The sequence below is a fragment of the Engraulis encrasicolus genome, chromosome 23, assembly GCF_034702125.1.
Source record: "Engraulis encrasicolus isolate BLACKSEA-1 chromosome 23, IST_EnEncr_1.0, whole genome shotgun sequence".
Lineage (NCBI taxonomy): Eukaryota > Metazoa > Chordata > Actinopteri > Clupeiformes > Engraulidae > Engraulis > Engraulis encrasicolus.
In genome coordinates, this window is record NC_085879.1 from 40,027,636 (window position 1) to 40,045,135 (window position 17,500).

Genomic DNA, 17,500 nt, shown 5'->3' on the forward strand with positions numbered 1-17,500 from the left:
ACTGGATGCAGATTTTGAGTGTTCTTCCTTTGAGTGATCTTCTTTCCTCTTTCTTTGGAGAAGGTGTTAGATGCGGTGTGTATGTTAAAGCATCAAAGCTCATTTAGACAAAATATGCAGTCTTTGTGGTTTTCCCCTTTGCTGTACAGATGGGATTTACTGTATGGCTCTTTGACGGGATCCGGATCATAGTGGCTTGTTCTTCTTTTGTCCAAACAACAACTGATTACCCCCTGCTTCTTCAGACGGTTTTTGCCACGCTTTAAGGCAGACAATTGTGTTTTCCCCCAAATGTAGTCCTCACGTCAAAGTCACATGCTTAAAATTAATGAAAAATGAACGGAAAAGCTGTAAAGTTGCTCCCCCAGCTATGATCCGGTTCCCATCGTTCACTTCTGGGAGCCGTTCAAAAGAATAGGCTCGTTCGCGAACGTCACAACACTACTTCATATGATCATTTGGAGAAGGCATTGAAGGGGGCGCCATGTTGATATGGCCCACTCATCGAGCTATGTATGCTACAAATGACTTTTTATATATATATATATATTTTTTTTTTTAGGGGCTTTTATGCCTTTATTTGATAGGACAGTCGAAGATGGTGACAGGAAGCGAATGGGACAGAGAGAAAGGGGAGGATCGGGAAATGACCCCGGCCAGACTCGAACCGGGGTCCCCGTGGGTGGGCATGCAAGCCCAAATGTGGGAGGCTTAGCGCGCTGCGCCACAGCGCCCCCGCTACAATTGACTTTTGATCAGTGTGTAGGCTTCGGGAAGATGTTTAAGTCTATTGTACCATCCTACTGGTAGCTCATTTCGACCTATCACAACTTAAGCTCATTTCGACAAAGCTGCACATTTTAAGTTATTTTCTTCCTATGTGAAAGCCTTAGAGAGCTGTTTTCCTGTCGATACGACTTACTCATTGAGCTGTGCTGCCGACTGCTCCTGGATCACTTGTTGGGGTTAAGGTTAAGTTAGGGTTAGGTTAGGGTAAGGGTTAGAGCTATATGCCACTGTATCAGCCTACTCACTGGTAGGTTATTTCGACAAAGCTGTGCATTTTTAGCGTTTATTTGTTTCCTCCCTGTGTCTTTGGCAAAGACATTGGAGGGGGCGCTACTTTGAGCTACTGCTTTTGTGGGCTCCTAGATGTCAGCATGACTCTGCTGCAGGCTTGGGCAAGGGGCCACCGGCACTCTGCCAGCTATGATCACAGGCGCACTGATATTTCATATATAACCTAACCTTGAATTTAACATTGCCTCCATCTTAAGAGTTTCAGTCTCGCTCGGTAAGATTTCTTTTGACTTGTGCTTAGTTAAGCAAAGTGCGGTGCAAAGTGGAACTTATGTAAGTGTACGGTACTGTACATCCCCATTCAAAGGAAGTTTTTTATCCACTGGACATATTTCTCAGAGATTTAAAACATTTTGCCTTTATTTCAAAAGAGCCCATACAGTCATAGTGTTATTTTAGTCCTGTAAAAAAAAGCTGTCATCTGGAAAAAAAATCGCTCGACTGGAATATCAAATACCTTACATTCCATAATTCATCAATTATCAATCAGATCAAAAGATTTGCTCCCGTCGTCTTACGACCTGGCCCCTCTCCTGTGCGACATTAAACAGTAGCTCTTACGGTAATGACTCTCATATTTATGCTTCCTGGCGGTCTGCAATAAAAGGGTCAGCTCCATGCCAAAACCCACCCCAGATGTTTCACCTTCTACTCAATAAAATCTGTTTGTGCGTGGAGCAACAGTAAGTATACCCTGTAAAGATGTCTGCTATGATGTGTGTGACGCCAGAGAGAGAGATAGAGAGAGAGAGAAAGAGAGAGAGAGAGAGAGTGAGAGAGAGAGATTTAGTCCCAAAAAAGGAAGAAAAGAAAAGAAAAAAGAAGTGAGAGAATTAGTCTTCAGTCGGCATCAGCCAACACTGTCATTATATGTCAACTTGCTTGCAGGAAACTTAAGTCAGATGTTGTGTGCCTCCCCCCCCCACCACCACTATTTTCTTTTCTTTTTTTCGGGAGTTGGGAAAGGGGAAGGGGCGGGGGTTGCCTTCTCCCTTCAACCAGGAGGAGACATCTGCCTGGCTTCTAATGGGAATCACAAGTGTTGAAGTAATTCCATCCCGTCCCGTTCCATCCCCATCCCAAAAACCTCCCATCCCTCCCTCCCTCTCTCCTTCTCTCCATCCATCCCTCCCTCCCTCTCCCTTTTTTTTTGCAAACTCCCCAGACTTGCCAGTGGAATGAGGCTTTGACTCTTTGCTTCCCAGTGATTCAGAAGTTGCAGCTCAGAGGCTCAAAGCAAAAGGACAATATGGAAAGTGGCACCCAGTCGCACAGCCAGCAGACCCTCTGGAAAGATGTGAGTTGTGGAAAAGTCCAATTAACTCTACTGCTCCAAACTGTCTACAGCATTTATGTATTATTTATTAATTAATTTCTTTAATATATTTCTTTTTAGTTATTGCAGTGTTGTCAGATATTGTGAGCATTTTCTTTTTGTCTTTTTGGGATTGCAATTAATATCAACTTTTTGCAATAATTTAATCTCCGGTATGAAATATTGCCGTCCCTATCTGGCCTGTTGCATCTGGTTTTGGTTTAATAAATGAACCAAAACAAGGCCTTGAGGCACTGTAATCACGGTAAACAAAGCAGATATGAGATATTCGGCATCAGGATTTTGAGGTTTAGCTTTGTGCCACACAAAAAAAAACAGTCTATATTAAGTTTTTGTTTGTTTATGTTCTTTTGCATTGTGAGCGTCAGAAAAACTCTGTAGCCAACTTTTTGTTTGTCTATATTTTTATCTTGGCATGAGTCAGACAATAGTGAACTTCACAGAGTTGTGTGTGTGTGGGGGGCGCGGGGTGTCAATATTTGCAAGAAAACCTTTTTTTGGTGTCAAATTTCGTGCAGTTGTTTTGTCCGCCACTGCAGGATCAGGGTATATTTTCACCCCTTTCCACAGCTCCTGAATATATATCCTGAATAACAGCATTTTTTCTTGCTGCTTTACATATTGATATTATCATGCATACTGTATGTCAAAATGCTGAGATCCTATTTTTATGCTTCTGTGTGTGTGTGTGTGTGTGTGTGTGTGTGTGTGTGTGTGTGTGTGTGTGTGTGTGTGTGTGTGTGTGTGTGTGTGTGTGTGTGTGTGTGTGCGTGTGCGTGTGCGAGTGCGTGTGAGAGAGACTGAGAGCGATAGAGAGAGACGTGTCTGCGTGAGTACGTGCGTGCGTGTGTGCGTACGTGAGTGCGTGCGTGCGTGCATGTGACAGAGTGAGTGTATAGTGTGTATGTGTGTGTGGGTTTTTTTTTGCCTGTGCCTTGGTCTCCTGCATGTGCAAGGATTTAATGTCTTTCTGAGAAAGAAATGGAAAGAACTACAGAAAGAGAGAGAGAGAGAGAGAGAGAGAGAGAGAGAGAGAGAGAGAGAGAGAGAGAGAGAGAGAGAGAGAGAGAGAGAGAGAGAGAGAGAGAGAGAGAGAGAAAATGAGGGGACAAAATGTGAGCAAAAGATTTTATTATTTTTCTCTCGCTGTGACTTTTCATTCCACCTCGCCTTGCTCAGGGCTATGCAGCAGCCTCCTGCATTTTCCATGATGTATGATTTCCCCCTATAATGGCACTCTGAAACAAATATCTGATGCTCTCTTCCAGCAGGGTAGGTAGGTGTGTGTTGACATTTGACTTTGCCAGGAACTGAAACAGATGCACAGACGATCTATTGAGAATGAATTATTAAGATTTAGAAAACACCTGTCCTGGAAGAAAAACAAAACAAAAAAATAGAAAGAACGAAATGTGGCCTGTTTTTTTTTGGGTTTTTTTTTAGTGTGTAAAAACAGATATGAATAAATATATCGCTGTGTTTAAGGAGTTCAAAACTCAGCACTGTTGGGTGTTAATTGTGACAGAAGACCCAGATGAGAGATGAGAGTTGGGACGTATAAGATAAAGTTCACACCTGGTTTCATGCCAAGTGCAGCAAAAAAAAAAAAATCTCCATCCATATTTCTCTGAAACGTCCCGCTGTAGAATCATTCCGTTATTTGGCCTGTGGTGCATTCTCTTCTCCATTGGTGCTTCAGTGAGGGCCCAGAAGGGGAACAAAGAACAAAAAATTCTACCTGTGGAATTAAATATGTGCTTACCTCTCTGACACTTCACCTTACTGTGCTGTGCTTCTTCCTATCTCCATCTACTTCTGAATTTAATATATTGGTGGTTGCTTTTCTTTCTTTCTTTCTTTCTTTCTTTCTTTCTTTCTTTCTTTCTTTCTTTCTTTCTTTCTTTCTTTCTTTCTTTCTTTCTTTCTTTCTTTCTTTCTTTCTTGGTCCCCTGGCCTCTCTTTTCCATCTGTGGTTCTCCCTCCTACCCACTAGCTCCTACTACGCTGTTCTCCTCCTCCTCCTCCTCCTCCTCTCCTCTCGTCTTCAGCAGCCTCTCAAAGTCTTTTACTAGCACACGGTGAGTCCATCCACTCCCACCTCTCTCTCTCTCTCTCTCTCTCTCTCTCTCTCTCTCTCTCTCTCTCTCTCTCTCTCTCTCTCTCTCTCTCTCTCTCTCTCTCTCTCTCTCTCTGCCAAGGTCTTAGCAGTCCCTCCTCATCCTTCTTCTCCTTATTCCTCTGGCTCCTTCTCTTCTGGTAGCCCCTAGCGCTCTCCTCTGTGCTCCTTTCCATCTCTCCACCCTCCCCTCCCTCTCTCTCATTCTCTGAAAAATACACTTTCCCTCTCTCTCTCCCTCCCTCTCTCTCTCTCTCTCTCTCTCTCTCTCTCTCTCTCTCTCTCTCTCTCTCCCTCCCTCTCTCTCTCTCTCTCTCTCTCTCTCCCTCTCTCTCTCTCTCTCCCAATCACCCACTCACTCAGCTCCACTTTGTCTTGCTTTGCACGCCCTCTTAAACACCTTCCCCTTTCCCTACCCTCCTCCCACTCCCACTCCCACTCCCACTGCCCTCTATCTCTATTTCTCTCTCTCTCTCTCTCTCTCCCTGGGTCTGCCTTTCACTTTGACACACCCCCTCTTCACTTTTTCTCCCCCTTTACTTATCTCTTTCCCTTGCTCCCTCCTTCTCAGTCTGTCTCTGTCCCTCTGTCTCTCCTCCTCTCGCACTGGGCCTCACCTCACTCACTGTGTATACAGCCCTTCTCTATCTTGTGCTTTTCGCTTTTCATTTTTCCGTTCTCTCTCTCTCTCTCTCTGTCTCTCTCTGTCTCTCTCTCTCTCTCTCTCTCTCTCTCTCTCTCTCTCTCTGAGTATCACACTCTTCTCTTTCCCTATGCCTTTCCTTCTTCCTATTTCTCTATTTGTCCGCTTTTCTCTTCCTCTTCCCCCTCTCTCTTTTTCCCCTCCATCACTTTCTCTCTCTGTTTTTCCCCCTCTCACTCTCTCTCTCTCTCTCTCTCTCTCTCTCTCTCCCTCTCTCTCTCTCTCCCTCTCTCTCGTGCTCTTCGGGAACAGCAGGGGGCCCCCCGGCTCTCCACTAGAGCCTGCGGCTGAGTCTGAGCTGGAGTCGGAGTCTGAATCTGCGTCTGGCGGGCGGTACAGGCAGGGCCGGATTAATGCAAAGGCTAGATATGGCTGCAGCCTAGGCCCCCCCACCCCCACCTGCATGGGGCCCCCAGTTGGCCAAAGGGGGTAAAAATCAATAAAGCTGGAGAAATGTAAGAAGATGCGGCATTAATAATTTAGTCTACCGTGTCAGGTGGAGTTTTAAATCGTATTAATTCTATTTGGTTGGAATTATGATTCAGTCTATGTAATGTTGTTATGAAGTTTGCCTTCCATGAGGGGCCTACATCACCTTGTAGCCTAGGGGGCCGGGTCCTTCTCTTAATCCGGCCCTGGGTACAGAACTGGAGTTGCCTTGCTGATTGCGACTCCTAAACTAAACTAAACTGCTTTAAAGCTGTTTAGCTGTAGGCCGCCATGCAGACCATTTATACAGCATCATTGCCGCTCTGAAGCGAACGGAATGCAATGGAAGCGAACGGAATGCAATGGAAGGGAACGGAACGGAACTTTGTCCTCCAGTCAAGTTTCCACTGCTTGTGAAATCTACGGATTGCTGTGGCGACTTCAGAGACGTTTTTTTTCTTTCTTCCTCTCTCTCCTCCTCCTTCTCTTCTTCTTTTACTTTTTTTCCCCCGATGCTCAGAGAAAATTTCTTCCTTGAGTGGAATTTCTGGCCAGGTGGTCTCCTGGCCTTCTGGTTCTCATCACCCGGTGCTCTCTCGCTTGCTGCCGAGCACACCTTGTTGCTCCTGATCGATCCCAATATGTTTTCGTAAAGACATTTCATACAGTACATACCAATACTCTGATGCTGAATGCTTAGTGATGAAACTGACGAGCCTGCCACCTGCTATGATACTTTCCCATTTCTGTTCGTAAAACTCTACCAACCTGAATGTTTTGGGTGGCTTTTGTCAGCGTTTCTATCATAAATCAGTATACCGCACTGTAGGCATCTGACATTATTATATGGTCCATATGGTCCTAAAGACTGTCGAGAGAATATGGAGTTGAGTGTTAATGAGGTCATGCTTTGTTATTGGGTTTTAATTAACATAAAACTCCAAACAGAACAGCAAACAACTGAATTCCAAGACACCAAGCGACAGTGGAATGACAATCCATGTGTTTTAATTGTACCCATTTTCCACTTCAGTTCCTTCTAGAATTGTATTCTAATAACCATGTAAGAGAAGGCACCTCACACAAAGGGCTTTTATGAGCAGTTAAATCATTATCACAGCAGCATTAAAAATGTCCCGTATATATCACAGGAGTTTGATAACGGAATTTTATACTCTTGGAACCCACACAGTGTTCCAAGGGATCAAAAACAACAAGTTGTAAAAGCGTTTCAAACATTTCAATGGGGGGGGCTATAACAGGAAGCCTTTGTGTCTCACCGGTATGTACAGTCTCAGATTTGCCGCTCTGTGAAAAGTACTTTTATCAGCCGTTAAGCTGCTCCTCATTGAAGACCAGGCTAATTGAAGTATGGTACATTCAGTGTTTTGCCATCTTGTTATCCGGAAAGAGCTGTGGGGGGGAGCTGTGCAATGAATAGCGAGCTTTTCTATTCTCCTTTTCCGCTGGCTGCTAAGGACAAAAGCCCGTCTTCATTAATTTGTGGTCTTCAGCTTTGGGGACTCAGGTCCAACAGGCACATTTGGGATTGGTTTAATAAATGAGAGATGGAATATCTCCACAGAATTCAAAATGTTCCCCCCGCCATTTGCCTATTAATTCTCTTCTCTTGCTTTCTAACAAGAGAAATGCCCCTACTGTTCAGTGCAGAATGGCTCTTATCAAAAAATAGCCAGAGTGAGAAGAATTTAATCAGACAATTTGGCGCTGATGTGTTACTGTGTTCTTTCCCCTAAACTTTTAAACCCATGAATTGTGTCGTCTTTAGGCTCGTTTTGACAAAAAAATTGAATTGAATAGAAGTTGGCATGTAGCTCCTGGTTTAATTACCAAAGGATAAATAGAGAATGTCTGATAATAGGGTAGCTTTTAGTGCCTCGTGCACTAAAACCTCAAGTGTATAAAAAAAATAAGTGGTGAATTCTTGAAATTCCCCGTAAAACTTTATAACAGATACTTAATCACAGGCCTAATCAAGCTGTCACTGAATGCACTGTGCAGTATATAATGAATGGTGTTACTTCAAAATTTAAAGGCTTACTGTATAGCATTGCACACAAAAGCTGTTGGGAATATTTGTAAAAAGTTGTGAAAAAATAGGCCCACTCAATAGGCTCAGTGAAATAATAAAAGCTCTATAATATTGCATAATGTGGACCTACCATTATGTTTATTGTATTTGATTAGCCCTGGGGTCATAGAATGTGCTATGGAATTGTGCAGAATGAGTGTTGAAACCAATACTCTCAATGTCAATGGTCAAAACACCAAGATGAATGGCTAATGGATATAGATCGCATGAAGGCACATCTTTTAAACGGATTTTCTACCACAATACTGAACTGGTTTGCCTGTGAACCCAAACCCCTCTGCTAGTGTGGTTTGTCCATTGTTCGGCTCAAGGCCCATTGACAAGTGCTTTACAGCCTGCAGCTTTCAGCCAGACTTTCAGTTTGAAATGTGCAGGCAAGATGAACATAACAGACACTGCTGCTTTATTTTTCAATCGCTTTTGACTGAAGCGTTTAGCTGCCAGTGACACCAAAAAAAGAGTAGGCTACATGCCAACGTGTTTAGCTGCAGCTATAGCTGTATTCAGAGGTGGAAAGAAACTAATTACTTTACTCGCGTTACTGTAATTGAGTAGCTTTTTTGTGTACTTGTACTTTTTAAACTACTTTTAAAAATGTGTAATTTTACTTTTACTGAAGTACATTTTCTTTCGAGTAATGTACTTCGGTACATTTTACAGCACAAGCGTTACTGAGTAAAAAAAAATCTAGAATTCTAGCCTAGTTTATAAAGAGTTGGCGCGTGCAACCTGTCTCTCACTCAAAAGATGATGGCTGACATGGAGGCGGACGATGGAGATTCACTTAACTCAGAGGAGATCAACATTAGCTGTTCTTCCTCTAACCCAGTGCACCCCTTGCACATCTAGAGGCAGAAAACGCTGATTGTTTAAAAGTAACTTTTTACTTTTACTCAAAGTACATTTTAAATTATTTACTTTTTACTTTTACTTGAGTAGATTTTTTGACTGGTAAATTTACTCGTATTTGAGTACATTTTCAACAGAGTAACAGTACTTGTACTCGAGTACAATATTTTAGTACTCTTTCCACCTCTGGCTGTATTCAAAATTATCCATTATTTAACCAACCCTCTATCTGCAGCTAAACACTGGTGGATTTAGTCAGTGGGATGCTTGGGGTGGTTGCCCTTTTTCGAATGGACAAAATCTACCAAGCTTCAGCCTTGTTACTGTCTGCTCGACATTTACCTGTACACCTGTGAATCTTCTGGTTTTTAGTAGAACTATTAGAATTGATGATACCTTGCACATAGAGGAAATGTCCTGTACCTGAAGAAGCAAAACAACCCGATGGTATGAATGGTGCAAGATGTTCTTCTCTTCATACGCCTTGTTCTTCCTCCTTCAGACAATACTATTGATCCATCCGATGATACGATTGAATACATTTGAACACAACGGCATGAAAAATTAAATGTCCAGTTACAAATAATGCCCCAAGTCTTTGTCTTGAGTAAATTATGAATTCCGAGGCCAAATTCACATAACTTTCATGCTTACAGAGAAAGACTCGCCCTATCAAGAGGCATTCAATCGCTGACCAGACCTATTGGAAATGAAAAAAAAAAAAAAGATTTTAAAAGGCTGCAGCATACACACAGTCATGTATGAACAAAACTAGGCCATGCCTTTAAAGTTTGTTCGCCAAAAAGCATAGCAACAAGAGTAAATAAATGAACACTGTCATAACCACCTACTGCAGTTTGATAAGCACACAGGGGATCCTGGTATGTTTTTACAAGGACTACAATACATCAATGCCAGAACAGCAGGGTGGAAAAATACATATTTCCAGCTGATCATGCCCCACTTTCAACATTAATGGTATTGATCATGCCCTGCAATTATATAGTCCATGGTCTGTAGGTCTCTGGTGTGAACGAGGCAATAAAACAGAGCTTGCGGTATAGGCTATAGAGAGTGTGGACTGGCTACACAGCTAATTTATTTTGTGAGAAACAAAGCAATATCTGATCTCCCTGGGTGACATATAGACATATAGGCTTTTGTTACTGTTGTGTTTTTGCTGGATATATAGTGGTTTTATAATATCTGCTTAGTTTACGTAGCTTATCTTCACTTCATTACCCTGGAAATCTGCTTGAGAGTCCTGTTGTGTAGAGATCGTAATACAGTACATACACATACATACAAGACATAGGCCTATAGTGCATTCATGTGGTCTTCCGAAGTAGATATTATCTAGTTGCGAAGTGGCATTTACAAGTGCGTTGTGTTAATGTGCTTTTTTGTTATTGTTTACAAATTAAAGATGGCGGACCAGGTGAGACCCGGGCCAGCTTTTTTTTACTAAAACGATTATAGACTTGTTCATCAGCTACAGCAAGCAAATGAATTAGAAAATATTCAGCATTTTTACCTTTTGACTTCCTGACACTTATTATTTTACCATGACTGTCTGAACATACTGAATGCCAGTTTTTGAGTATTTCAACTTAGCCATGTTGCCATGGTGAGAGTAGAGCCAGCTGTTGTGTATGTCATCATCTCGTAAACTTGTTTCTCAAAAAATTCTACGAGTTGTCCCGTGGTAAATACCAGAAGGGGTGGCATTCATGTGCGCTTCGAATGTCTGCGTTTGGTATTTACGATAATTACGAGACCAAATGAACGCACAAATAGTCCTGGGAACTCCACTCCTCTACGCTAGACACACTTCACCCCTCATGCCCAGGCAGGATTGGCTCACCTATCATGATGGCATACTCTACTGTCAGCTGACCAACTGTTATACCAGTATGTGCAGCTTTAGGCACAATAATGTATATTTGCTTGTACCATTTTATATAAAAGTTGGAACTAAAGTTAAGGACAAATTTTGATGACATTTCCAGGATAAGTCAGAATCTGGCTTGGGATCAAATTCAAATTTGGCACGCCGTTCCCCCAGTGGAATGCTGTAATAGTCTTTGGCAAGTTTACTACCATAGTATACAGTATACAGTATACAGGGCAGTATACAGTAGTATACTGGGCAGGAATTTCGCGAGGGCCATGAGGGCCATGGCACTAGTGCCCTCCCACTTTGGCCTTGTGCCCTTGAAAAAATATCTGTCATAAGGCCACAGTGGCCTTGATGCCCTCTCTGATGCCCTCTCAAGTGGCCTTGCCCCTAAAATTACGAAATTCCAGGCCTGAGTATACTACTGTACTACGACATAATACAGGGATTTTAGTAATGCACTACTACTTGGTCCTTGTCATTCCCATGACAGCAAATGTATAACCCTGTGTCTTGATTGCTTAAAGTACAAATAACAATGGTCATTACCATTTTGGTAACAACGAGTTTGTCATAGGCCCTGTATGAAGCGTAGCCTAACAATCCTACACGCTAACAACATTGCTATGACATTACAGAGAGCCTTAAGTAACATATGAACCCATTGATGCCTAAGGCACCTGCAAAAAAGGGTGCTGAATGCCTGAGCCCTTTTTAAGTAAAGCTACCCTCAGCCTACAAAAAACTAAATATCTCAGCCTCTGAAGCACATCAAAATATGCACATTTAAATGCTAAGACCCTTTCATCTTTCATTAGAATGTGTTCATTCATCTCAAACAAATAGAGATTTTTAATAAAGTTGTCTCAAATCTCATGAGTCTGAATGTTGCGTAATGCCACTCCAGGCGCCAGGGCCAATCTTGCACAACCCAACATCAGGCATCAATGGGTTAAGATATAGCCATTACAATTTTGGTGACAGTAGGATTATAACATGGGCTCTGCCCTGAGGGGTTAAAATGAACTCTAGAATGATTGTGTGTTTGTGTTGCAGGTGGAGGAGGGGAAGGAGAAGACGGCCCGGCACCGCTGCTTCCAGGTGGCCGCCGTCAGCGTCTCCCTGGTCTTCCTCCTGCTCTCCGTCTGCATCTTCAGCCTCTGGCACTTCTGGAACCCCGGCTACGGAAAGGTGAGTGAGCCCCCTGAATTGCCTTAAGGGCCGTACACACACGTCGCTGCTAGTTACTCGCTCAGCGAATGAACTCAATAGAATGTCAATGTGTTCCAGCGAGACTAGCAGGCGAGTAGGCGAGTACTGTACAAGGCATGCGATGTGGTCGGATCCCAAGTTGAAAATATTTTATCTTCGAGCGAGGCGAGTAAGCGAGTAACCAATTGGAAGGCAGAGTTCGGTACTTCTCGCCTGTTCATTGGCAGTTAAAGCCGCGGGAACTTTCAGCGAACGTTCCATGAAAGAGAGGCGAGCAAGCGAGAAGCTAGTAAATAGCAGCGATGTGTGTGTACGGCCCTTTACACAGAGAGAGAGAGAGAGAATGATAGAGAGAATGATACACAGACAATATAACACACAATATTGTACTTTCAAATGCAAACCTGCCTCAGTTTTTGTAGCTGAACAATTAACATGGAACTAGTAATAGAAACAACATACTGATTTGGAACCCAGGATTCAGGAAGATGAACCCACTGCTTTATCATATTACACACAATGAAATCAAAGAACAATAAACATAGAAATAGAGATAGAAACAACATTTCACATCTGTCAACCGGGCTTTGGAAAGGTGAGCCCCCTGCCGTACGTTATTACACCCAGGGAAGCCAACAGGGGGGGACAAAGAGGTCACTTGTCCCGGGCCCAGGTCAAGACGGGGCCCAGAATTGGATCCTCATTACATTGTATGTATTGGGTTTGGGGCCCCTTCATGTGTCTTTGTCCCGGGCCCAGTCAAAGATGTCAGTGGCCCTGATTACACCCAAACTAGTCACAGAGAAGGCATGGTACACATGTGGCACAATAGTATACCTTCAAGTGCAAAACCACTCCAGTTTTTGTGCTACACACACCACATAGAAATACAGTTACACATAGGGTACAGCATTACACTTCTGGAAGCCAGGCTTTGGAAAGAAGAGCTCCCCTGCTTTACATTTTTACGCACAACCTTCTCACAGAACAGCATAAGCAAACATGATGTTATCGGGAAGGTGAGTGTATGACTTACTTTATTACACAGCACCTGCTCACAGAGAAATGAAGTTTCACATATGGTACATCCTTACCAGTGATAGGCAGCCTGGATTCAGAAGATACAATCCAGGGCCACAGATTCCAAATGACCTGGGTTTACCTGGCTAAATGCTCTGATTGGACAGGTAAAACTTGGTACGCATGTTATTTGAAATATGTAACACTGGACTGTCGGTAGTTTCTGAATTCCCGAAATTCTGAAATCACATTATTACACGTTTGGAAGGCCCCTCACTGTCTTACCTTTTCACACACAGCCTACCCACAGAGGATTAGAGTTACACATATGGTACAATATGTACACAACTCCTCCAGTTTTGTACCCAAGGAAAAAGTTGAGGATGTGGCCGAATGGTTAAGGAGTGGAATGTAATGGAAAGGTTTGAGGTTGGAAGGTAGGAATGGAAAGATTGCAAATGGAGCAAGGCTTCTAACCTTACATTGTCCCAGGGAATTTAACTAATAACCTGCACCTAAAAGAACTGTAAGTTGCTTTGGATAAAAGGCTCCACTATGTGTAATGTAATGTAATGTAGTGTAATGTAATGAATTAACGTAGGTACAATTTCCTCACAGAGAAAATAAAGGTAGTCATAGGGCACACTAGTATGCCTCCCCGTACAAAAACGATTCCATTTTGTTATTGTGTTGTGTTCAAAAGGGTACAGAAGAGAAACATGTTGACGTACCCATATCACACAATTTACAGACAGAAGTCCCTTTTGCAAGAAGAATCATTGATGCTCCAAAGGGTACTGCTCAAGGTACAAGCTCTTGCATCCACTTAGATACAGAGGGATACTTCCATGTCTCTGTGTATATGGAAGACCCCCTGGCAAGCCCTCAGGTGTTTCATTGAGAAGTCCTCCAGTCCTGCCACTGAGAAACCCTTCCTTGAAAAGCCAAGGAAAAAGGTTGTTGGTAATTGAGTTCGACAGACAATCAAATTAAGAAGTCTATTGTCCAAAGGCCTGGAAGCGTCCTGACAATTGGTTGTAATTATGTGGTTTGGGCTCAAGTCATTGGGTTTTGTTTTTGTCATTTACAGAGCCAGGACCTGTGTACGAACTCAGGAAGTGCTTTTCTTTGTCTATTTATATTTTTTTCAGTGCTTTTTGAGACACCACAGGGAGCAATTTGTAGAATTTGCCGGAATAAAACAACCAAACATTTTTAATCACTTGAAGCATCACGATGCACCTATAGACAGTCCAGCCCCTCTCAGGAGTTCACCTGACACCCCCGATGGCACAGATGACGTTTAGTTGCCATGCAGTCGCAGCACCCCCCCCCACCCCCACCCCCCTTAGATACAATGTAATGAGTACCCAATTCTGGGCCCGTATCTCCCTGGGACCCGGGACAACTGTCCCCTCTGTCTAACCCCCCAACCTCCCCCTCCTGTTGGCACCCCTGCAGTCGCATTAGGTGCACCTCCTCCATACTTTATGATGGAGGACTATCTCTCTTTCGCTCTGCTGTCGACCTCCTAGACAAATCCCAGCCCTAATACTTTTGCCTCTGTCTCCCCTAATTGCTATCATTCCTCGAGCACCTTTCAATTTGCCCACAGTTCTCAGGAGCAGTGTTGTTAGCACGGGTAACTTTCTGTCTCCATAATTTATCTTGTGGAAATCCAATGCTTTCTGTCTCGCTCGCGCTCTCACAGATAGAGAGGCCCGATCCGTTCAGTCTTTCTTTCTCGCTCTCTCTTTCTTCCTTCCTTGCTTTCTTGCTTTCTTGCTTTCTTTCTTTCTTTCTTTCTTTCTTTCTTTCTTTCTTTCTTTCTTTCTTTCTTTCTTTCTTTCTTTCTTTCTTTCTTTCTTTCTTTCTTTCTTCCTCCGTCTCTATGTAGTACTGTCAGTGGTTCATTAACACACACAGACATGGAGAAGAGAGGAGGAAGTAAAGTCTTTGATAATTCATCCAGCCAATTATCATGGATTTTTTTTAAATTAAAGGCATTTCTACAAGAGAGAACTCTAACAAATCGTTTAATTTCTTGGTTACATTAAAACATTTAGTCTGACATTGCTGGGGAGGAAATGGGAAGAAAGGGAGGGCAAACATAAAAGTTAGCAGGAGCTCAGAGCCAGATGGACTTAATATCAAAAAACTGGATGGAATTAACACTGAGTGTGTTGGAGTCTAGTAGGACGATGTGTGTTGTGGAAAATACGTCAACTTCACTTGATGAGGGGTACATTATGAAAGGGAGCACACTAAGGAATATTAAAATATGTACACAAATAGTGGGTTTTCTTTGACCCATTCTAGAGACGAAGTCCATTATTTGATTCTGGAGGTACAAGGAAGTGAAATAAGCCACTCTCCTCAGCCTCCAGTGTGTGTGGCACCAGTCCAAGACCGCAGAAGGCTTTTAGCAACACGAGATACCCAGGCCTGTCACAACCAGGCAAGCAAACTAGGCAACTGCCTAGGGCCCCCCAGCTGAAAAGGGGCCCCTGGTAATGACAACTTTGTGAGTGTGGCCGCACCTAAATTCCTTAAAATCAAATGCTTAATCCCTAAACTCATTGTCCGAAAAGTGCAATTATACTAGCTATTCAAATATCTCTTGAGGTGGCCCTTTGCCAAATGTTTGACTGTAAGAAGGGGTAGTCAAGTCCGTATTTGCCGAGGGCCCCCAAATACCTCGAAATGGCCCGGGAGATACCTCCACTGCAGCAATGAGAAACTTGTCAGAGGAATTGCTATATATTGCCTCCATTTCATGATGAGACCTGATAACGAGGAGGCCACTTGCAACCTTTTAAAAATGTATTTTTTTTTTCTCCCCCTGGAATGTTTTTAGCGCTGCCCTTTTAAATTTGACGTTACAGCAAAGTTCTTTGTTGTGCTCTATCTGTGCTCCTGACCACGTAGTATATTTCAGAGTGTTGCTAAGCAGACAAATCCTCTTAAGCATGTGGCGGGCAACCCACTGCCCTGGGATGGCTGCAAGGTTAGCTTTCAAGTGCATCGGTATTTGAAGTTAAGTTTTTTTTTCTTTTCATAAGACCTGTGTAGTAAGTATTAATAATTCAAGCTGCTCACCTGAAGAGGGTATTACACTCCTCATTTCATATGTGCTATTATGAGAGCTGGTTTGAAACAAACCTGGATATACCCGCGAGCGACTAGCAAGTCTTTCATGAATACTTTAAAAAAAAGTCAGATTCATGTAATCCCAGGTTAATGCCCTTTGGTAACTCAAGGGGGCGCATTCATGGCCGTCTCTGTCTCCTCTTTTCATTGTCTCCTCTTTCTCTTGCTTCGTCTTCCATTTTTCTCGTTCTATGTCTCTCTCCTCTCTTGTCTCTCTTTCTCTGTCTTTGTCTCTTTGTCTTCCTTCTCTTCTCTTGATTCATATTTTTGTACAAACTTTGAATTGTAAACCTCAAGTATTTTGACATTGCAGGTGTAGTTTTGAATTATCTAGGACCCATGCTGTAGCTAGGTGCAGTGGTGGAACAATTGCACACAGGGCCCCGGGGCCAGATACTGATCGGGGCCCCACATACAGCCTGCCAAGGTCATAATAGGGCCCCCACCAACAATACACAAGGGCCCTGGGCCCAGGGGCTAATGCCCTGCTTGCCCTGCCTACAGATCCTCCCCCGGCTAGGTGTATGTGTGTCAAGTACCCTACTAATAAAACCCAGCTCTGTGCATGTAATGTGTGCGTGCGTGCATGCGTGCGTGCGTGTGTGTGAGTGTGTGTGTGTGTGTAAAGTACCTCATGCCAATGGCAGGGGTTGTCACACCCCTGAATACCAACTGTGCACTCCCAGACACCTGCTACACGGTTTTTAAAAAAATGCGGTTCATTCAACACCCAGATAGTCGATTTAATTATTATTCCAGAGTGTGTTTGGTCGCAGAGTTTGGTCTAAGTGTTGAATTCACACTGTATTTTTGGTTTTTTTTATACTGTGTAACTGGGTCAAGAGCATTGAGGAGGCTTGATTTCAGGTCCTTTCCACTCCTTTCCACTCCTTCCCACAGTTGCACTTGTTGGGGATTAATATTCAGAGGAATTCAGAGTCATTTAAATAAGTTGGAAAAGCACGGCGCGCAACAAAAAAGAGAGAATGTAACACATGTGTCTTGTGAATACAAAATGTGAAAATTAGGCCAGCTATGCAGACGTATCCAGAGGCGTGATACATGGGGAGGTCTGTGTCTCTTTCTGTAGCGGGGAGAGTAATAGAGACAAAAGAGGAAGTCTCTGAGTCTATATATACATGTCTATGTTCGTGTGTGTGTGTGTGTGTGTGTGTGTGTGTGTGTGTGTGTGTGTGCGTGCGTGTGCGTGTGCGTGTGTGCGTGTGTGTACGTGTGTGTGTGTATTTGTGTGCGTGTGTGTTTAGCACACACTCCCGCATATGTGTCTGTGTGCGTACCTGTGTGTGTGTGTGTGTGTGTCTGTGTGCGTGCATGTGCGAGTGTGTGTGTGTGTGTGCGCCCATGTGCGAGTGTGTGTGTGTGTGTGTGTCTGTATTTGTATACAAGTATACTGGAGCCCCCCTGCCGCTGCGCCCGCCAGTAAGTGCTGACATTGCCAATGCCACCTGACTGCGCACCCGTTTCCGCTTCGGGCCGCCGAAACCTCGCAGCCCACTATGAATATTTCAGTCATTAACCTTACATAATTCATGTGCTTTACTCCCTACCACACTCCCGTCTCCCCATCCCCCCCA

The 17,500-nt window shown here is 43.4% G+C and overlaps 1 protein-coding gene across 1 annotated transcript in view; it reads left to right on the forward strand.

The window, feature by feature from the left end:
- The first annotated feature begins 2,233 nt into the window (after positions 1-2,233).
- The window catches only part of tnmd (tenomodulin), a 132,571-nt gene continuing 117,304 nt past the window's right edge, over positions 2,234-17,500 (forward strand). The window contains exons 1-2 of the mRNA XM_063190494.1: positions 2,234-2,377; positions 11,580-11,714. Of these exons, the coding sequence (XP_063046564.1) occupies positions 2,330-2,377; positions 11,580-11,714 (183 nt within the window). The 5' untranslated portion in view covers positions 2,234-2,329. The remainder of the gene's footprint in view (positions 2,378-11,579; positions 11,715-17,500) is intronic.